This window comes from Oncorhynchus mykiss, chromosome 22, assembly GCF_013265735.2.
Source record: "Oncorhynchus mykiss isolate Arlee chromosome 22, USDA_OmykA_1.1, whole genome shotgun sequence".
Classification (NCBI taxonomy): domain Eukaryota; kingdom Metazoa; phylum Chordata; class Actinopteri; order Salmoniformes; family Salmonidae; genus Oncorhynchus; species Oncorhynchus mykiss.
In genome coordinates, this window is record NC_048586.1 from 23,190,550 (window position 1) to 23,213,734 (window position 23,185).

At 42.1% G+C, this 23,185-nt stretch overlaps 1 protein-coding gene across 5 annotated transcripts in view; it reads right to left on the reverse strand.

The window, feature by feature from the left end:
• Window positions 1–7,216: 7,216 nt before the first annotated feature.
• The window catches only part of LOC110502006 (target of Nesh-SH3), a 37,923-nt gene continuing 21,954 nt past the window's right edge, over window positions 7,217–23,185 (reverse strand). For 3 of the 5 annotated variants that reach the window (XM_036959548.1, XM_036959546.1, XM_036959549.1), the window contains 11 exons: window positions 22,780–22,845; window positions 15,497–15,571; window positions 14,865–14,978; window positions 14,525–14,602; window positions 12,502–12,711; window positions 11,724–11,829; window positions 10,932–11,011; window positions 8,675–8,704; window positions 8,404–8,562; window positions 8,121–8,243; window positions 7,217–7,882 (listed from right to left, as the gene is read on the reverse strand). In XM_036959548.1, the coding sequence (XP_036815443.1) occupies window positions 7,767–7,882; window positions 8,121–8,243; window positions 8,404–8,562; window positions 8,675–8,704; window positions 10,932–11,011; window positions 11,724–11,829; window positions 12,502–12,711; window positions 14,525–14,602; window positions 14,865–14,978; window positions 15,497–15,571; window positions 22,780–22,845 (1,157 nt within the window). In that variant the 3' untranslated portion in view covers window positions 7,217–7,766. The remainder of the gene's footprint in view (window positions 7,883–8,120; window positions 8,244–8,403; window positions 8,563–8,674; window positions 8,705–10,931; window positions 11,012–11,723; window positions 11,830–12,501; window positions 12,712–14,524; window positions 14,603–14,864; window positions 14,979–15,496; window positions 15,572–22,779; window positions 22,846–23,185) is intronic. The other 2 variants (XM_036959547.1, XM_036959550.1) reach the window with 1 other exon arrangement.

Genomic DNA, 23,185 nt, shown 5'->3' on the forward strand with positions numbered 1-23,185 from the left:
GTGTGGTGAGGAAAAATGTGCTTGGTCCCTCAGCTCTGCCTGCCTTTAGTCAACTAATGGCCAAAAGAGTGAAATGTGTTTTATTTAGTGTGTGTGTGTGTCCACTTGCTAATGCTATGACCATGTGAACACCACACATACAGATATGCACAATGCATTTACAACAGTCAGCGCAGTAGTAAAAAAAGAACCATACGTAAGGATTTATTGTAGAAAATAGATACAGGAATGGTTGTACATATCTGAAACAAAAATACAATTTTCTGTTCAACACTAACATAACGATTGGGATTGAAAATAACAGCTGCAGCCATTTTGTGAGCAGCTATACACAATGTAAAACAATCTTCATTTGGTTGTTGGTTTCCACATAAATAAGCCTTTTATTGACATGGCTGTCTCATATTTAAACTCAAACAGCAAAAGATTGCAAGGCTAAAGACACTGAGTTGAAATGTTCAGAATGTTGTAGATGGATGTACTGTGTAAAACTGACACATTTCCTCATTGTACATACACAATGCATTCCTATTTGAACATTCTGTGATGTTGCACCCTCCTGAACAGGCTCCAGAGGTGGACAATTTGGGTAACTTCCAATGTGCATCAGTCCACATAACATTACATTCCTGGCACATTCTCTAAATTGAAATGACTCCAGATGAGTTAGAAATGTGTTAAAGATGAAAGAACAAAGCATCCCTTATGCCGTTCTTTCCAACTGAGCCCTTGAATCTTACAAGGCCTCAGTGTCTGCTCGTTTCTCTTTATTTGGTCTTTCATTGGCTACAGAACCCATTCAGGTGTTTTTCTAAGTGCTTGACACACCTGAAGTCAGTAGAACCACCTTGCAATACAAACTTTATCTTCAGACTTAATGGGAGTAAAGAAATATTGTTGTGTATATTAACTTGTAAATAATGGACCAAGTAAGACAAACTTTCTAATTTTTCAGTTGCTAGAGGCGCGACCCAGTTGTTCATTCGATATGTTCGGTTGCCATGCTCGCTGGCAATGTTCTTGTCCCAACTAGCTAGCCAACTAGCTACGGTCAACGCCGTCACGACCTCTGCAGCCAGAATAACAGCGGAGTAGATGCATTTGTTTGTTTAAGCTGTTTTCTATTTAAATTAATTTTGATGCATCCATAACAATGAGCTGATACCAGATTTTGCCTGGCATAGCTAGAAAAGTTTGCCTTCTCGTCATGACACTCACATGGGCAGCCAGCACTAGGAAGAGTCTTGGTGGTTCCAAACTTCCTCACTTTAAGACTGATGGAGGTCACTGTGTTCTTGGGGACCTTCAATACTGCAGACATTTTTTGGTACCCTTCCCCAGATCTGTGCCTCGATCTGTCACACTGTAGTTTGTTGCTAGTAAATCTTCAATATGATAACCAAATTCAAAAATATCAATTGCTGAAAACAACGGGTCAAACGAGAAACGTGGGAGGATTTGACAGCATAGCTCCACTTGCGTCATGACTGCAACAGTAGGGACCACAGAAATTCATGTTCACATCACTCACCAGTGGTTATTACTAGGCGATTCAAAATAAAATACAAATTAAGTATAATTGTAGGCCAACTCTAAATTTGTTAATTTTAGGCTTGACCAATTATGTACCAAATGTATTTATTTGATCTTTTTGGTCAGGGGGCTGGAACTTAATTACACATTTGTAGACAGCAAATTGCCCGCAAGAAGGGCAAACAGATAATAATAATTTCAACCCTTGCTTACATTTGTATGCGATCACATATCTCTATTATGTGCGAGAATACTTTGGAACCGATTGCCAAAATTAAAATCACATGGAGCTGATTTGCTCTTTTTAGTCTTTTATGTCCCCCCCCCCCAAACATTGGGGCGTTGGCTTATAAACTCAGCAAAAAAAGAAACATCCCTTTTTCAGGACCCTGTCTTTCAAAGATAATTCGTAAAAATCCAAATAACTTCATAGATCTTCATTGTAAAGGGTTTAAACACTGTTTCCCATGCTTGTTCAATGAACCATAAACAATTAATGAACATGTACCTGTGGAATGGTCGTTAAGACACTAACAGCTTATAGACGATAGGCAATTAAGGTCACAGTTATGAAAACTTAGGACACTAAAGAGGCCTTTCTACTGACTCTGAAAAACACCAAAAGAAAGATGCCCATGGTCCCTGCTCATCTGCGTGAACGTGCCTTAGGCGTGCTGCAAGGAGGCTTGAGGACTGCAGATGTGGCCAGGGCAATAAATTGCAATGTCCGTACTGTGAGACGCCTAAGACAGCGCTAAAGGGAGACAGGACGGACAGCTGATCATCTTCGCAGTGGCAGACCACGTGTAACAACACCTGCACAGGATCGGTACATCCGAACATCACACCTGCGGGACAGGTACAGGATGGCAACAACAACTGCCCGGGTTACACCAGGAACGCACAATCCCTCATCCTGACATGCCCCTCAAGCATGAACACTGACATTCCTGTCTTGCAGGAAATCACGCGCAGCCATACTACTCGTTCTGTGCGTGACTTTCTGCAAGACAGGAATGCCAGTGTTCTGCCATGGCCAGCGAAGAGCCCGGATCTCAAACCCATTGAGCACGTCTGGGACCTGTTGGATCGGATGGTGAGGGCTAGGGCCATTCCCCCCAGAAATGTCAGGGAACTTGCAGGTGCCTTGGTGGAAGAGTGGGGTAACATTTCACAGTAAGAACTGGCAAATCTAGTGCAGTCCATGAGGAGGCGATGCACTGCAGTACTTAATGCAGCTGGTGGCCACAACAGATATTGACTGTTACTTTTGATTTGGACCGGCCCTTTGTTCAGGGACACATTATTCCATTCTGTTAGTCACATGGAACTTGTTAAGTTTATGTGTCAGTTGTTGAATCTTATGTTCATACACATATTTACACATGTTAAGTTTGCTAAAAATAAATGCAGTTGACAGTGAGAGGACATTTCTTTTTTTGCTGAGTTTATGTAGGCCTTCATGCGTAAGCTCTAATATGCATATGGGTGTTTTGAATTAGTCGTCACCTTAGAAAGCGCTGTCAATTTCCTTGTGTTAAGCTTTGAAATAACATACAGTGGGGCAAAAAAGTATTTAGTCAGTCACCAATTGTGCAAGTTCTCCCACTTAAAAAGATGAGAGAGGCCTGTAATTTTTTCATCATAGGTACACTTCAACTATGACAGACAAAATCAGAAAAAAAAATCAGAAAATCACATTGTAGGATTTTTAATGAATTTATTTGCAAATTATGGTGGAAAATAAGTATATGGTCAATAACAAAAGTTTGTCTCAATACTTATACCCTTTGTTGGCAATGACAGAGGTCAAACGTTTTCTGTAAGTCTTCACAAGGTTTTCACACACTGTTGCTGGTATTTTGGCCCATTCCTTCATGCAGATCTCCTCTAGAGCAGTGATGTTTTGGGGCTGTTGCTGGGCAACACGGACTTTCAACTCCCTCCAAAGATTTTCTATGTTGTTGAGATCTGGAAACTGGCTAGGCCACTCCAGGACCTTGAAATGCTTCTTAACGAAGCCACTCCTTCATTGCCCGGGCGGTGTGTTTGGCATCATTGTCATGCTGAAAGACCCAGCCACGTTTCATCTTCAATGCCTTTGCTTTCAAAATCTCACGATACATGGCCCCATTCATTCTTTCCTTTACACGGATCAGTCGTCCTGGTCCCTTTGCAGAAAAACAGCCCCAAAGCATGATGTTTCCACCCCCATGCTTCACAGTAGGTATGGTGTTCTTTGGATGCAACTCAGCATTCGTTGTCCTCCAAACACGACGAGTTGAGTTTTTACCAAAAAGTTATATTTTGGTTTCATCTGACCATATTACATTCTCCCAATCTTCTTCTGGATCATCCAAATGCTCTCTAGCAAACTTCAGACGGGCCTGGACATGTACTGGCTTAAGCAGGGGGACACGTCTGGCACTGCAGGATTTGAGTCCCTGGCGGCGTAGTGTGTTACTGATGGTAGGCTTTGTTACTTTGGTCCCAGTTCTCTGCAGGTCATTCACTAGGTCCCACCGTGTGGCTCTGGGATTTTTGCTCACCGTTCTTGTGATCATTTTGACCCCACGGGGTGAGATCTTGCGTGGAGCCCCAGATCGAGGGAGATTATCAATGGTCTTGTATGTCTTCCATTTCCTAATAATTGCTCCCACAGTTGATTTCTTCAAACCAAGCTGCTTACCTATTGCAGATTCAGTCTTCCCAGCCTGGTGCAGGTCTACAATTTTGTTTCTGGTGTCCTTTGACAGCTCTTTGGTCTTGGCCATAGTGGAGTTTGGAGTGTGACTGTTTGAGGTTGTGAACAGGTGTCTTTTATACTGATAACAAGTTCAAACGGGTGCCATTAATACAGGTAACGAGTGGAGGACAGAGGAGCCTCTTAAAGAAGAAGTTACAGGTGTGTGAGAGCCAGAAATCTTGCTTGTTTGTAGGTAACCAAATACTTATTTTCCACCATAATTTGCAAATAAATTCATTAAAAATCCTACAATGTGATTTTCTGGATTTTTTTTCTCATTTTGTCTGTCATAGTTGAAGTGTACCTATGATGAAAATTACAGGCCTCTCTCATCTTTTTAATTGAGAGAACTTGCACAATTGGTGGCTGACTAAATACTTATTTGCCCCACTGTACACAACGACCATGTTTTCTACTCAGTTTCAACCTGTTGTTGAACTTCTTTCTTCAAATTGATCATCATAGTGAGGTGAGATTTAAAAGCATCATGCTATTCTGATGTGTTGTGATTTTTTATTTAATTTGCATTCATGTCAGAGTGGTTAGAGGGACAATAGAGTCCTGATCACCAGGCCATTAGTGAGCTGTTGATCATTAGAAATTAAGTGGGGCACTACTAACACATGTCCAGAGTGCATAAGAGGAGAATACTGTGACTCAAAGGTCACCTAGGATCTCATGACTGCCGGTGTGGCGATAATAGTCACCTCAGCAGCCCTACTCACCACGTTAGACCATCAGATGCTCCAAAATATATGTCTCTGCATAAACAAATCAATGCTAGCTAGCTATGTTTTTCCTCGTTGGACCTGCATTTACAATGTATCCAATTTCCGTTAGTGTGGTGGATGGTTTAGCTTTCTGTAACTTTGTAGCGAGTATGGTCTGCATGTGTAGGCGAATGTTGCGTCCTGATATCTTTTCTAGCCGTCCAGTTATGTGTTTTATGTCCATTCTAGAATGCCCTTCTAGCATATCAGAAACAAGTATTCAACAATGCTGTGGTAAAATATAAATAATAATTTCATATTGTGCAACCCGCAACTGTCAATCCTACAGGACCAATCAAGAAAGGTTATTGAGTACAGTGCCTTGCGAAAGTATTCGGCCCCCTTGAACTTTGCTACCTTTTGCCACATTTCAGGCTTCAAACATAAAGATATAAAACTGTATTTTTTTGTGAAGAATCAACAACAAGTGGGACACAGTCATGAAGTGGAACGACATTTATTGGATATTTCAAACTTTTTTAACAAATCAAAAACTGAAAAATTGGGCGTGCAAAATTATTCAGCCCCTTTACTTTCAGTGCAGCAAACTCTCTCCAGAAGTTCAGTGAGGATCTCTGAATGATCCAATGTTGACCTAAATGACTAATGATGATAAATACAATCCACCTGTGTGTAATCAAGTCTCCGTATAAATGCACCTGCACTGTGATAGTCTCAGAGGTCCGTTAAACGCGCAGAGAGCATCATGAAGAACAAGGAACACACCAGGCAGGTCCGAGATACTGTTGTGAAGAAGTTTAAAGCCGGATTTGGATACAAAAAGATTTCCCAAGCTTTAAACATCCCAAGGAGCACTGTGCAAGCGATAATATTGAAATGGAAGGAGTATCAGACCACTGCAAATCTACCAAGACCTGGCCGTCCCTCTAAACTTTCAGCTCATACAAGGAGAAGACTGATCAGAGATGCAACCAAGAGGCCCATGATCACTCTGGATGAACTGCAGAGATCTACAGCTGAGGTGGGAGACTCTGTCCAACAATCAGTCGTATATTGCACAAATCTGGCCTTTATGGAAGAGTGGCAAGAAGAAAGCCATTTCTTAAAGATATCCATAAAAAGTGTTGTTTAAAGTTTGCCACAAGCCACCTGGGAGACACACCAAACATGTGGAAGAAGGTGCTCTGGTCAGATGAAACCAAAATTGAACTTTTTGGCAACAATGCAAAACGTTATGTTTGGCGTAAAAGCAACACAGCTCATCACCCTGAACACACCATCCCCACTGTCAAACATGGTGGTGGCAGCATCATGGTTTGGGCCTGCTTTTCTTCAGCAGGGACAGGGAAGATGGTTAAAATTGATGGGAAGATGGATGGAGCCAAATACAGGACCATTCTGGAAGAAAACCTGATGGAGTCTGCAAAAGACCTGAGACTGGGACGGAGATTTGTCTTCCAACAAGACAATGATCCAAAACATAAAGCAAAATCTACAATGGAATGGTTCAAAAATAAACATATCCAGGTGTTAGAATGGCCAAGTCAAAGTCCAGACCTGAATCCAATCGAGAATCTGTGGAAAGAACTGAAAACTGCTGTTCACAAATGCTCTCCATCCAACCTCACTGAGCTCGAGCTGTTTTGCAAGGAGGAATGGGAAAAAATGTCAGTCTCTCGATGTGCAAAACTGATAGAGACATACCCCAAGCGACTTACAGCTGTAATCGCAGCAAAAGGTGGCGCTACAAAGTATTAACTTAAGGGGGCTGAATAATTTTGCACGCCCAATTTGTCAGTTTTTGATTTGTTAAAAAAGTTTGAAATATCCAATAAATGTCGTTCCACTTCATGATTGTGTCCCACTTGTTGTTGATTCTTCACAAAAAAATACAGTTTTATATCTTTATGTTTGAAGCCTGAAATCTGGCAAAAGGTCGCAAAGTTCAAGGGGGCCGAATACTTTCGCAAGGCACTGTATGTGTGTATGAGTGACGAATTTAGTGTGCGTGTGTGCCTGTGTAATGCTTTCTTTCTTTTTTTGCAGAGGCTTTTGTGTTATAGCAACCCTTTTAGCAGACTGGCTAATATAAACCACAAGAAGCATTGAATAGCAACTGCTTGATAAATAACATCATACACGTCATTACATTTTCAGGGAGCCAGCTTCCCAACAGTTTCCGGCGTTCATATGTAACCTCTTGAAGCACTCTGACACACCTTTATTAACTTCTCTCCCGTTTTTACAGGCTTTGAGGACTGCCTCATGTCGTGTTTGATAAATACTGAGATGAGACTTAGGGCTCGGTTCAGTCTGTAAAGCTGAAGAGTAGCAGATTCCGTGATGGAAATGTAAAGGTCATTTCGGATATTAGCCGACATAAGCAGTGTTTATCGTAAAAGCAGTCTCTGCTAAAGCAGGAACGTTGCCTTTAAATATTCAATCACACTGTAAAGCTGAACTTCCGGTATGCGGATTGAATAGATCCCCTAAGGAGATATGACAAAAGAACTCAGAGTTCCATGACAAGGTATGGTCCTGTACACTTTTATACAATGGAATGTGGGCCATCACCATCTGACAGACAGACAGATGCATCTCCATGGTAACATACTGACGCAGTCTCCATGGTAACAAGAGGGAGAAGCCCACCTCAAGGGCCACTGAAACCTCCTCAGTCCTCCTCCTCTCACCCTGGTGAGATCATCATTCTTCCAGTCAGGCATCTTCCTGGCCACCCCTCTGGTGGAGGGGTCTTACCATTTCCCAGGTATGGGTGTTCCGCACTCGTACCAGCCAACGTAGGTGGCGTGTGAGTTCCCTCCGATCTCGCCGAAGTTGACCGGTTCCTGACGCATAGCCCGGTAGAAGCCTGAGACAATAAAGCAGAGGGAATATGAGAACACTTCTTTTACAAATGGTTTGGAATGTGAATGGTCTTTTAACATAGTCTAGAGATCAGTGTTTCCCACAGTTAACCTTGAAACATCAAACTTCTGTAGTCATTGAAAAGTGACCAAGAACCGTGGTCATGGGCACCTGTACATGTGTCTACGGTTCTTTCCCACAAATGTCTCTAACGGGTTCCAGTATTTGGCCCAGTACTCTACCTGATCGGCTGGGTAGTTGGTCGGCCAATAGCTGGCTGCCTGTTTGTCCGTCCAGGAAAGAATCTACAAACTGGCAGTGGTCCTCCCCATGACCTGTTTGGTCCCCGATGTTGTAGAACTTGCCTGCACAAGGTCAGAGGTCAAAGGTTATGGCTCTGGTTAGATAAACCTTGTTGAAAATTCCAATGTAACCTATAAACTCTTCATATACGTACATGCACAAATACAAGGAATAGTATAGACAGTAAAACATAGACAAACACTCTTACTATACTATACTGACCGGTGAGCGAGTCGCTCATGTAGATCTTGTATCTAAGGGAGTTGCACAGCTGAATGCCCACAAACTTGCGGTACCAGGTCCTCTTCACATACTGCTTCCCATTACACTCCGAGTAGGAATCTGCTTTGAACGGGAACTGTGTCCAGATAGCATCTTTACCTGGAGGGAGCAGAGAAAACAAGATCTAAGGATTGATATGTAAGGCACAGAGAATGGGATACAAACTAGGGAGGAAAGATGTGTGAACATGACATACTGAGAGTCCACTCACCTGAGACATTCTCACTCACCCGAGGGTCCGCTATAGAGGAGAGAGAGTAAAAGAGAGAAGGCATCATTAGTCACACATCAGTCCATTATTACCACATTAATACAGTAATAGAACCATACTCACCCTTGGGAAATAACGGATCATATTAAAACCATGGTTCAGATTACAACAAAAACACATTACATTGTTCTAGTTAGCACATTGTTCTAGTTAGCACATTGTCCTAGTTAGCACATTGTTGTAGCTAACACATTGTCCTAGTTAGCACATTGTCCTAGTTAGCACATTGTTCTAGTTAGCACATAAAACGTTGTGTCTCCCAGGGATTTCACTACAGGGTAAAGAACCATTTGACCAATCACTCTTCTCTATTAGTACTTTCACCACAGCATTGGACATTAGCCCAGCACAGTCCCAGTGGAGTCTTATTACTGTTTAGACACAATGTTGCTTTGGATCAAATTAGCTCATTGACATGATCGAGTATTTTAGAGTGCATAACGGATATGATATTACTCTTAATCTGGTCCATCTGTAACTATTATGTGACTATGACTTGGGCCAAGAGTTTTCCCTGACCATGAGGGCTTAAACTCTAAGCCTATCAATGTCCAATATGATCATGATACCCTCCCTTTGGAAAGTTGCACCCTGGCGTTAGCTCTCCATCTCTTTCTGGAGGTGAGTGTGTGTTGTGTACAGGAGTAGGGCAGGGGAGGCTCCTCAGAGGAAGAAGGCAATTCATCCTCCTCAGTGAATTTCATCAAAATAAAAAATAGTGAAACATTACTAAAAACTATACTAAATATATTCATGCCACCAAATAATTGACGAAATCACACTGTTTTGCAATGAAGTAACAAGTCTATGAAGTCTATACAGTAAACTCCACAGCACTCTGTTGGGTAGCACCATGGTGTAGCTGGAGGACAGCTAGCTTCTGTCCTACTCTGGGTACATTGACTTCAATACAAAACCTAGGAGGCTCATGGTTCTCACCCCCTTCCATAAACTTACACAGTAATTATGACAACTTCCGGAGGATGTCCTCCAACCTATCAGAGCTCTTGCAGCATGAACTGACATGTTGTCCACCCAATCAAAGGATCAGAGAATGAATCTGCACTGCAGTGCATAAAATGTGGCGATTAGTTGACTCAAAAAGAGAGAAAGACAATAGTTGAACAGTTTTTAAAAATGAATTTCTTCCAAAATGAAGAAGCGAGAGAGAGAGATTTGGGTTTTTTTAAAGTATGAAAAATGTATGCACTCACCAGTGGAAGTCATTCTGGATAAAAGCGTCTGCTAAATTACTAAAAATAGGTAGCAAGCAGCTAACTATTTACACACATCTATTAGCTAAAGGCTAATATGTCCTATTAACAAGTAACTAATTTGCAACACATCTGGAAAGCTATCAGGGATCCTGTTAGATACGTCACTTAGAGGCTAAGCCAGGCTAATGCAAAGTATTACAATTGAAACAGTCGGTGTGGTTGCTGATTGATGATTGACTTTTACTAATTCACCAGCACAGCTAATGGGGCTCTACGATGTTAACGGTGGGAATTGTGGTCTAGACACTGATCTAAGGTCAGTTTTGCATTCTTTCCATCAACGCTTCAGTGCTAGATGATATCAGATCTGCGTTAGCAGACATCCACATAGCAGTTGTTTTGCCGGTGTTGGATGTGGAACTGTGTTAGAGTTGCTCCTTGCATTACCTTATTGCGGACACTGCCATTGGATGTAAAAAAAATAAATAAAAAAACACACCCGACATCATATCCGACAAATCCGCGTTAGAAGTTCATGCAGGCACGTTACTTTCAAACACTCCAATGTGTGATTCTATTGTCTACACCTCGATTAGATGGTGATAGGTTATAAATTCCCCCATCTAAATGAACATGAAAACATGCATTAGCCCGTAGTTTACTATTGCCATTTGGAAGTTCTAACAGGGCAGGAATAATAAGAAAAGGAGTGGTTTGTGACATACAAGAGCAGCCGCTCACTGATTTGTCAGGTCATACAACAGTTACACCTCCAACACCGCCAAAACATCCACTATGCGGTTGTCAACGCTCGAAACTGATTGGATCGGTACCTAATGTTAGGATATGGGAAAGATAAGCTAATTCTAGATCCATCCATGCTGGTGGAACGGCTATCTGGAGCTGGCCTCCATTCCGGATCCATTACATAAGTGTAATCCGATACATTGGCTGGGAGTCCATTTCCACTCTCCACCTACCTGACTCTGTGTTGAACAACACTGGCTTGCTGGCAGGCCCTTCCCCAAGCTCATTCTTGGGTTTCACTTTGAACTCGTAACTGAAAAAGAAGGGAAAGATAAATAGTCAACACGGTGTCAAGGCACTGGTGTGCCTAGGTCAGTAAATACCGAAATCTCATTTTTGATACACTTTCAATCCCGAATGCCATGCTGATAGCTTTCCCAGTAAAGGAAACCTTAGTCACTCTTGTTCACCATAATCATAACTTTTGTGGAGCTTGAGTTTATATTCCACCCATCTCTAACACTGTGACACTTGATATCTTTATTCTCCAGACAGCCTTGAGTGCATCGAGGCCAGTGATTGCTTGTGACCACATTTCTCTCTCCATTTTCCTCCCTCTCTCTTTCTTTCTGTCTTTCTCTCCCCTTCTCTCTTCCACAGACACACACACTAACACTCAATTCCACACACACACACACACACACACACACACACACACACACACACACACACACACACACACACACACACACACACACACACACACACACACACACACACACACACACACACACACACACTTCTAATGGCTGTTCCATGTGTGATGTTTAGATGGTGGTCTGTGGGCGAGCAAATCCAGCCCAGTGGTAGGTTCTGGTAAATCTGGTTTATACTCTGAATCTGTAGATCCCAGCCAAAACCAAGACCAGGATCCAGCATCATTAATAAACACATTGAGCCTTACCAACCCAACCCTGCTCCAGCAAGCCTTCACACACCACATAAACACAAACATAGACACACACCTGTTCTCTGGTTTTAGGTTCTCCACTGCAGTGTGAGTCTGGTTGGTGGTCAGGATGGACACCTCTTCTCCATTGGGTCCATGGGTCCTTGAAATGACCTCATACTCTGTCAAAGGGGAAGCAGGAAATCCACACATGGAATCACATCCACACATCCACACACAACATGTTTACTTACATCTTTACAACTTCATATCATACAGATGGGATATTAACATAAAAATGTTCATTTTAAATGTGCACAGCAGCATCTTAACGAGGCAAGTATAAACATTTGACACAGGATTCAGAGGATTTGGGTGGGGTTGGCAAGGATTGGCCCCAAAGAAAGTGCTCTGAAAAGATGTAGTCTCAAATCTCCACAACTTGTTTTCATTGTAGAGAGAAATATCCTGATTGAGCACAGATGGAGTTTCATAACGTTATTAAAATACCCATTGTAACAGAGTCTTATGCGTTAGGACTTCACTCTTCCATAACCAGGAGTGTTTTATGAACCTCTTTGGGTATGTGCTGCTGCACGCACGCACACACAAGCACGCACGCACGTACATGCACGCACACACGCACGCACACAAGCACGTACATGCACGCACACACACGCACGCACGCACACACGCACGTACATGCACACACACGCACGCACGCACGCACGTACATGCACGCACGCACACACACGCACGCACGTACATGCACGCACACACACACACGCACGTACATGCACGCACGCACACACACGCACGCACGTACACAAACACAAGCACACTTCCCCCTTAACCTGTGGTGTCGTTGTCGGTCTTCTCCCAGTCCAGGATGACAAAGGAGGGGCATCCCTCTACAGTAACCACGGTGAGGTTGGAGGGGGGCAAGCGGGGGGGTGCGGTGACGTTCTGCTCCACCCCCTCCTCCTCAGGGAAGAAGCTGAGGGACTTTGTTATGGAACACGGTTCGTCTGGCTTCTTGTCAGTCTTATAGATCACATGAGGGGCTGCAGGAGAAATTAAAGAATTGGTGTTCAAACAATAATAACTTAAAAGACAGAAGTCTGTAGGATTAGAAAAATATATGCCATTTAGCAGACGCTTTTATCCAAAGCGATGACCATGCGTGCATACATTTTACGTAAGGGTGATTGCGGGAATCGAACTAGTTATCCTGCTGTGGCGAGGCCCATGTTCTACCAACTGAGCTACAGAGGAACACAATTGGAAAAGGAAAAATAATGAAAAAATAACTACAGATTTACTTAAATGTATTTCAATGCACTATATTGTAGTGCCACATATTGTATTCCTTCTGCGTTCAAGACACATTAATTACAAACAGGAAAGTAATTTAATATTTGTCAAATTCCCATACTTTGCAGCCATTGAAACAAATCTCAAAACAGCTTATGATCAGCAGTATAGTTGTATTGTTGTTTACATCTCTCACATCAGAGTGGTATACTACAAAGCAGTAGAAAGGAGTAAGAAGCCCAGCCTGGTCTCATAGACTAGACGTAACATAGTAAATGTAAATCTGGGACACTGAAATTAGTATACGTTAGATTTGGTATGGTTACATAAGACAAACGGTTACTTAAGGCAAACCAAAAAGGAAAGGAGGGTGGATGGGTGGGTGTATAACGCAAACGTCTATCGACCCAAAGGTTGTGTGGTTGAATCTCATCACAGACAACTTTAGCTAATTTGCAACTACTTACTACTTTTTAGCTACTTTGCAACTACTTAGCATGTTAGCTAAACCTTCCCCTAACCCTTCTAGCTAACCTTTCCCCTAATGCTAACCCTTTAACCTAACTCCTAACCTCAACGCTAACCCCTAGCCTAGCTAATGTTAGCCACAAAAAAAAGTAAAATATTGTACATTTTGCAAATTCATAACATATCATATGAATTGTAATTCGCAACATATCATACTAAATGATATGATAGTTTGTGTGTATGCATTTCTAAAAATGTATGTAGTTCTGTCCTTGAGCTGTTCTTGTCTAATGATGTTCTGTATTATGTCATTCTGTATTATGTTGCATGTTTTGCGTGGACCCCAGCAAGAGTAGCTGCCTCTTTTGCAACAGCTAATGGGGATCCTAATAAAATACCAAATGGAGTGCTTTGGATTGATACGAATGATACGAAATGCTCTGAGACCAGGTTGGTAAGCCAGCTAACTTGCCTAAACACTATATAATGAAATAACGTTTTATTTTTTTTGAAAGATAAGATTGAAACGAGCATAGTCTAATTGACTCAACACCCAAAAACACTTATCGAAGTTTGGCTTTCTTAATGAACCAGAAACTGTGTTGTTTATCAAAATTAGGCTAACTCATTGATCTGCTTTGTACTCCGTAGACAAGAGCTCTAAGTCAACTGGAGCTCATCCAAGAATCTGGATAGGGAGTACAGGCAAGACAATCCAAAACAACTGGCGGTAAGAGGAAGCACAAAAGGTTTTTGTTCTCCGGGCTAATGTCCACAGTGATACAATACAACTTCCATTGTCCATTGTCACAGCTCCCTCCTGCACACATCATACAGACACACAGGTGAGAGGAGCACAGGGTCAAACTGCAGTGCAGCGCGCCTGGATGAGGTTGTGGGGTGGGGTTAAGGGCCTTGCTCAAGGGCCCAACAATAGGGGATTGCTGTTAGGATTATTAACCCAGCAGCCCTCCAGTTGCAAGATCAATTTCCCCCCTTTTTTACCAGCTCCACACCCGGGATTCTCTGGCCCTGTCCACTGTGAGTTTAATCATGTGGGTTTGTTGAAGACTGTTATAATGCATGTGTCCTTACCTACGAAGCGCTTCTTGCCCATGGCGTCCACTTCCGAAGTAGGGAGAGAGCTGAACACAGAGGAGTTGTCACCTGTGGCTACAGAAAGACAGAAAATGAGATTGAGAACCGCAGAGTGAGAAGTTTGTTATGAATAGTACTGTGATGTGTTAGCATTCCCTGGCAGCTCTCTCAGCCAGCTTTGGTCTCTCTCTCTGAACTCAGATAACCTTTCACACTAACTATTAAACTCAGATGTAGCATGATTCAAACACACGCACCTACATGGTCACACACATGTACAAACATGAATGCACAAGACATTATTATAAACGAAAGTGCACTCATCACTGAATCTTACCATTCAAGGCCGGGGTGAGGGTTGTGGTCTTTTGTTTGGTGGGCTTAGCCGTGACTAGAGGGAAAGACCTCAAGATGGACGCTTTGTCTCCCTGCTTCAGGTCCATCAGCTTATCTGAGAACAGAGGGGACCGAACACTGCTCAGTCATGTTAACTACTAATACAGTTATGGTCATCTGCTGCAGACATCACCCAGGTGAATCTGAGTTGATTTCCTGCTGAGGGAGAAGATATGAAATATGTGTGTTGCATCGTGTTGGTGTTTCGTAAGAGAAGTGAGTCAGAACAACACAAACATACTGCATACACACAGGCACACGCACTTGCATACACACAGGCACACGCACTTACACACACTCAGACAAACGCACGCACGCACAAACACACACACACACAGACACACACACACACACACACAGGTGTTGCGTCTCAAGCTGTGTGAGTATTCTTCAGAGAAGTGCAAGGTGCTTTAGAATCTAAATAAAACTTAACTGAGGGAAGGTTGTTAAAATAGAATCATCAAGATGACAGCAAAATTAAGAAGTGCAAAATGTGGAACATTTTGGTAAAGTGTTGCTTAAACAGAAGTCAAAGTATTCAGTAGTCAAAACATTGGTCAGTGTTGCCCTCACCCTTGTTCCCTGATTTCCCCACCAGGTTGGGCCTCTTGTTGACAGGAAGAAAGGGTTGCAGAACTGCAGGGGAGCCTGGGAAATAGAGGCCATGTTAGGGTTAGGAACTGAAACAGCAATGGAGGCTGCTGGAGTGCACTGAAGAGAGCCCTAACTCATAAGTGAGGATGGATGTTGTGCTTTTGAAAAAGGGGGATATAGAAGAGAGAAGTTGCAGTGTCAACTGAAACCATGGAGAAAAGATGGGGGTGGAGGAGAGTGCTAACTGTGACCACACCCGAGGAGCAATGCCATTCAAACAGGTTCAATAGATTGGACTTGAAATGTAAAAAAAAAAAGTATCTTGAGAATTTCTACTACATTGCACCGCCATAGTCTATGTGACTAACCCCAAACATGTCAACTCTTAATTAATAACCTTCCACCATAACCCTACTACACAGCAAATGATCCAGTGTTATACACTAACAGTCACATTTAACACTGCGCCAGTGTCTATATACAGGTCCACACTTTTGAGTGTTAAATTTACTAGGAAGTGCCTATAGTTTGCACCAATGGTGTTATGCAATAACACCTAATATAGTATGTTTAACCGTTACACCAAGAGGTCGGTATCTCTTGACAAGGTCACTCAGTGTTCGGTGAAGGCTAGGGGGCACTATTTTCACGTCCGGATGAAAACTGGGCCTGCTACTCAGGCCCAGAAGCTAGGATATGCATATAATTGGTAGATTTGTATAGAAACTAAAAAACTGTTAAAATTATGTCTGTGAGTATAACATCATTTATTTGGCAGGCGAAACCCTGAGGACAAACCATCCAGGAAAATCTTTTGAGGTCATTCTCTTTTCAATGGGATTTCTATGGGAATCTAGAATTCTAAGGCAGTGGCATGCAGTTCCTATCGCTTCCACTAGATGTCAACAGTCTTTAGAAATTGGTTGATGTTTTTCCTTTGAGAAATGAAGTAGCCCTGTTCAGAACGAGGGTCGGGTGAAGTGTATTGTTATGGTTGGGGCGCGTAACCTGAAAGCTCACTCCACATTGTTTTCCTCCGGTATTGAACACAGTTTATTCCGTCTTAAATTTTATAGATTATCTATGTTTAAAAATACCTAAAGTTGGATTAGGAAAGTTGTTTGAAATTTTGGATCAAGTTTACAGGTAACTAATTAGACAATGTGTAGTCATGTTGCACGAGTTGGAACTGGTGTATTTTCTGAATCATACGCACCAAATAAATGAACATTTTGGATATATAACAACAGAATTTATCGAACAAAAGGACATATTGGAGTGCCAACAGAAGAAGATCTTCAAAGGTAAACCATGAATTATATGTTGTTTCTGACTTTTGTGTTGTGCCTGGCGGGTTGAATTATGATTTTCATGTGTATGTTTGATGGGGTGCTGTCTTCAGATAATAGCATGGTTTGCTTTCACCGTAAAGCCTTTTTGAAATCTGCCACTGTGGCTGGATTAACAAGAAGTTCATATTTAAACCCATGTATAACACTTGTATGATTTATGAATTATTATGAATATTTCTGTTTTTGAATTTTGCGTGCTGCTATTTCACTGGGTGTTGTCAAATCAATCCCGTTAACGGGATTGGCGGGTGAAGGGATCACTAAGAAGTTAAGGACTATACACTAATATTTATTGCCATATGCTTTTCTGTAACTATTTATAAAGACTTCCAAACTGACAGATGATATGCTCAAACTTGAATTAACATTACCATAGACTACTTAAACTGGGACAACATTTCCACTCACGGGTGGCAAAAAATAACAACTTTAAAGCCCACACTAAGCCACACCTCCAATATAATTTCCCAGTCTGCCTGTCACGTTCGTCGTACGAAGGAGACCAAGGCGCAGCGTGGTAAGCGTACAAGCTTATTTATTTAAAGAATGAACCCTGAACAAAATGAACCGTGAAGCTATACAAACAAGTGCTGACAGGCAACTAACTACACATAGATAAAATCCCACGAGACACAAAGGGGAAATGGCTGCCTAAATATGATCCCCAATCAGAGACAACGATAAACAGCTGTCTCTGATTGAGAACCATATCAGGCCAACATAGAAATACAAAAAACCCTAGACCAACAACAACCCTAGACATACAAAAACCCTAGACAATGCAAAAAAACTAGTGTACCCACCCTAGTCACACCCTGACCTAACCAAAATATAATGAAAACAGAGATATCGAAGGTCAGAGCGTGACACTGCCTTGACTTTTCAAGTGAATTGGTTCCCACCCATGAATGTATTTGTTAGTCACACATCATTCATTCATTTTCAGTCCTGTGAAGAAGTATGGAAGGCAAATGATACCATTAAAAGTAAACTGTTTATGACAACACATTATATACAGTACAAGTCAAAGTTTTGGACACACCTACTCATGCAAGGATTTTTCTTTATTTTTAATATTTGGACATTGTAGAATAATAGTGGAGGAGTCACAACTATGAAATAACACAATTAGTTAGTAACCAAAAAAGTGTTAAACAAATTTATATTTGAGATTCTTCAAAGTAGCCATCTTTTACCTTGATGACAGCTTTGCACACGCTTGGCATTCTCTCAACCAGCTTCACCTGGAATGCTTTTCCAACAGTCTTGAAGGAGTTCCCACATATGCTGAGCATGTGTTGGCTGCTTTCCCTTCACTCTGCGGTCCAACTCATCCCAAACCATCTCAATTGGGTTGAGGTCAGGTGATTGTGGAGGCCAGGTCATCTGATGCAGCACTCAAACACTCTCCTTCTTGGTCAAATAGACCTTACACAGCCTGGAGGTGTGTTGGGTCATTGTCCTGTTAAAAAACAAATGATGGTCCCCTTAAGCGCAAACCAGATGGGATGGTGTAACGCTGCAGAATGCTGTGATAGCCATGCTGGTTAAGTGTACCTTGAATTCTAAATAAATCACTGACAGTGTCACCAGCAAAACAACCCCACACCTCTTCCTCCATGCTCCATGCTCCATGGTGGGAACCACACATGCCGAGATCATCCGTTCACCTACTCTGCACCTTACAAAGACACGGCGGTTGGGAACCAAAATTTGGACTCATCAGACCAAAGGACAGATTTCCACCAGTCTAATTTCCATTGCTCATGTTTCTTGGCCCAAGCAAGTCTCTTCTTATTATTAGTGTCCTTTAGTAGTGGTTTCTTTGCAGCAATTTGACCACGAAGATCTGTTTCCCACAGTCTCCTCTGAACAGTTGATGTTGACATGTCTGTTACTTGAACTCTGTGAAGCATTTATTTGGGCAGTTAACTCTAATGAACTTATCCTCAACAGCAGAAGTAACTCTGGGTCTTCCTTGCCTGTGGCAGTCCTCATGAGAGCCAGTTTCATCATAGCGCTTGATGGTTTTTGTGACTGCACTTGAAGAAACTTTCAAAGTTCTTGAAATGTTCTGGATTGACTGACCTTCATGTCTTAAAGTAATGATGGACTGTCGTTTCTCTCTGCTTATTTGATCTGTTCTTGCCAAAATATGGACTTGGTCTTTCACCAAATAGGGTTATCTTCTGTATACCACCCTTACCATGTCACAACACAACTTATTGGCTCAAATGCATTAAGGAAAGACATTCCACAAATTAACTTTTAACAAGGCACACTTGTTAATTGAAATGCATTCCAGGTGACTACCTCATGAAGCTGGTTGAGAGAATGCCAAAATGTGCAAAATTGTCATCAAGTCAAAGGGTGGCTACAATGAAGAGTCTCAAATATAAAACATATTTTGAAACACACTTAAACATATATAACAAATATATGAAACATATATAAAACACACTTTTTTCATTACTACATGATTCCATATGTGTTATTTCATAGTTTTGATGTCTTTAATATTATTTTACAATGTAGAAAATAGTAAAAAGAAAGAAAAACCCTTGAATGAGTAGATGTGTCCAAACCTTTGACTGATACTGTATATCATAAAGCCTTACTTTGATGGTCAAGTTTTACCCTAACACAGTGGTGTTAGGAACCTCCTGGTTTACGTGCCACGTCAAGCCTGCAAGCATATTGTGCTGGAATCCAGCCAGGGATAAGACATCCAAAAGTTGGAATTTTTATTCACCTGTAACCTGCATTCAGAATGACTGTCAGGGTTAGTAAATGAGACTACTATAAAGGAGACTGCCTAATCCATTTAAGCTGGAACAACCATTTTAGTAACGGGTGCAATACGTCTAACTAACTGATTGGATCAGTTTAGAAAAATGTATCAAGCAATCAATATACATGCAAAAACACATATATTAAAAAGAATTCTTAAAATGTTTTAATGCAGTAGAGCATTCTTGGAATTATGATAATGATGGCCTTGGTTTTGATGGGAACGTTTCCACACAGTAAAACTGACACAATCACACTCTCACATTCAATACTGGTTATTAACACCAACACTGGGGTTATTTTACACTACTGAGTGTTAATTTCAGTATTAGAGAGTTAATTAAATTCCTGAATCAACACTAGAAATGCTACACTGAAAAGTCTGCTCTAGGTAACACTGGCCAATTTGCTGTGTAGAACCAGCTTTCATATAAAAACACTGGGGCCCCTCCTGTACTCCTGTTCACCCACTGCTGCGTGGCCAAGCATGACTTCAACACCATCAGCCTATAGGGGACAACAACCTCTCCCTCAATTTGAGCAAGAGAGAGGAGCTGATAGTGGACTACAGGAAAAGGAGGTCCGAACAGGCTCCCGTTAACGTTGACGGTGCTGAAATGGAGTGGGTTGAGAGTTTCAAGTTCCTTGGTGTCCAGATCACCAACAAACTATCATGGTCCAAACACACCAAGACACATTTTTCCCCCTCAGGAGACTGAAAAGATTTGGCATGGGTCCCCAGATCCTCAAATAGTTATGCAGCTGCACCATCGAGAGCATCCTGACCGGTTGTATCACTACCTGGAATGGCAACTGCTCAGCATCTGACTATATGTGGCTACAGAGGGTAGTGCGTACAGCCCAGTACATCACTGGGGCCATGTTTCCAGACATCCAGTCTTCACAGAACACAGCTCTGTGATAAAGACACTGGAATATCAAACTCAGAACAAGCCACTCAAACAACTCAAACTGAACTGGGATCTACTATTTGCAATCTCATTCAGGAAATAGAAAATTCTCCCTGAATAGCTTTACTCTGGACCAAATTGAGGTTTGGCAACCATAGCACAGGTCTCATTGAATAAATGCACTGACTGGACATACCGTAGACTTGGTGTGGTAGACACTATCTGAGACTGATAGGGGCAGTTGTTTGTGTACTTGCTAGCCTGGCTCATTCTATTCACTAAATATCAATGGCTGCGACAACCTGGCTTGCATGTCTCCTTCTCTGCCGTTCAGGCTCTTTCCAGACAGAAACTGGTGGGAGGTCCCATGACATGTCATGATTAGTGGTCATGTTCACCTCTAGGGGTTCTGATGTTCCTAAGCCCTCCTTGTCAGGACTAGATCATTCATAAATATTACCCTTGACCTATGTCAACCCCCCCAACCAATTCATAAATATTAACTTGGCTTGTGTTGACCCCCCTTGGCACAGCTAGATTTGACCACAGCATGCCTGACATTCTGTCAGTGATAAATCAGGGATTTATCAGAGATCAGACAAGGTTAAGTAGAATTTGAGGCCAAGGGTGGGCAAATCCTGGAGAGACACAGTGCGCGTGCCGCTTTCAACCTTAAATGCAGTATAAAAAAAATAATGAAAGGTCAAACTTTGTGTGATGGGGATCAGAGTTATGGGAATGTGGAAGTGATGTCATCAGGAAGCTCTGTTCATCATCCTGAACCCTATAGCTGGTAATGGGATAATCAGATTGCTCACAACAACACCCCGCAAAACACACACTGGGCACTTTGGGTGACAAACACCTCACTGCTGCACTGTTTTACAACAGCAGTGACACACATGCTCTTACGCACGTGCTCACACACTGTTTTGAAGTGTGAGCGTTAACAGCAGTAAAGTGTTGTGAGTGCTGGTTTCTGTCAGACTCCTCTCTGGTGAGACAGTGAAACAACACTGTTTTGAAGTGTGAGCGTTAACAGCAGTAAAGTGTTGTGAGTGCTGGTTTCTGTCACACTCCTCTCTGGTGAGACAGTGAAACAACACTGTTTTGAAGTGTGAGCGTTAACAGCAGTAAAGTTTTGTGAGTGCTGGTTTCTGTCAGACTCCTCTCTGGTGAGACAGTGAAACAACACTGTTCAAAGCTTTATGGTTTGCCTAGAACAATATTACCAGAGAAAATACTCCACTGTTTTACAGCTTCTCTGTTTTGACTGTTGCAACACAGGCTCATAACACTGTATGATTTTAAACCTATTTAGAGGACATTTACAGTTGAACAACATCAAATCAAACATGAGACTTACAATCCATTTAGTACAGAATTCACCCTGAGCAACACATGCTTCAGGAGGCGGTTGGAACCACATAAATAGGATACAAATAAACCCAAGACTGACAGACAGACACCACTGACGGATTGTTTCGACATCATGAATACATCCATGATTGACTTTTGCGGTGTGGTGTGTGTGATGACGGCGGGCAAAGACAAAGTGTGTTTTCATTGAGTAGAGCTGCTTCCAGCGAGCCCTGCGGCTCCTAGAAGACCTCTGAAACCGTCCCAGTTTCACAGACACACACACTGGCTGAGACTGAAGCAGAAACTGCCGCCACTAACTCATTAGAGTGAAGTGAGGTGTCAACATTGGTGAGTGTGGTCATTTTGGGCTTGAGATATAACACATTTTCGAGAAAATCATGCATTGATGTCACGGAGAGATTTGTGCGAAAATTCAAGCCATGCTTCCAGATCTCATGTTACTATAGGATTTGGTCCTTTTTGACCTGAACAATAGGTCTAGGGTCAGACTGTAGCATTATGATGGGAGGGAGAGAATTATTCTTCAGTCTCAGTCATATTGACAGTGAAAACATGGACAAACACGCCTGCAGACCCACACCAACAATAACAGGCACAGGACGTATGTGGACGGTGATGCTGATGGACAGACAGGCTGTCCAATAAGAATGGACAGTCACACGGACATACAGACAAGCTGGCCAATCATAGGACAGGAACAGGTTGTTGTGACTTAAGCTCATGGAGGGCTCACTGCAAGGAAGTAAAACAAAATGGCATCTCTCGTGGGAGATGGGTTAGTGGGTGAGAGACACACTGAGAAGTAATGATCGTCTCTGTTTTTTACCCAGTCGCTTTCTGGACCAGATGGCAGGTTTGGGAAGAGCAAGGCCCTTATTGTGCTCCCAGTCGGCTGTTGGAGGGAGAAGAGGGCTCATTGAATTAAACACGTCCGCACACCTCGAAAACACAGCAAAGACATGCTAAGAACACACGAGAGGACCGCTCAGTACCAGACCTGTCGAGGGAATATTCTAAACCAAGGGACAGAAAGGAAAATAAGGAAAGTTTCAGATTTCAGTGTGATCCAACATAATACTCTGTCTCCTTCAGAAGCACCAACATAATCAAATATACTTCAAATAAACGTCAAAATGACTAAAACCAAATGGAAAATATGTAGAAATGATAATGGACCTACAGTCATGCAGTTTCTTGACTGTGTCCAGCTCGCTAACAATCACCAAAATGAA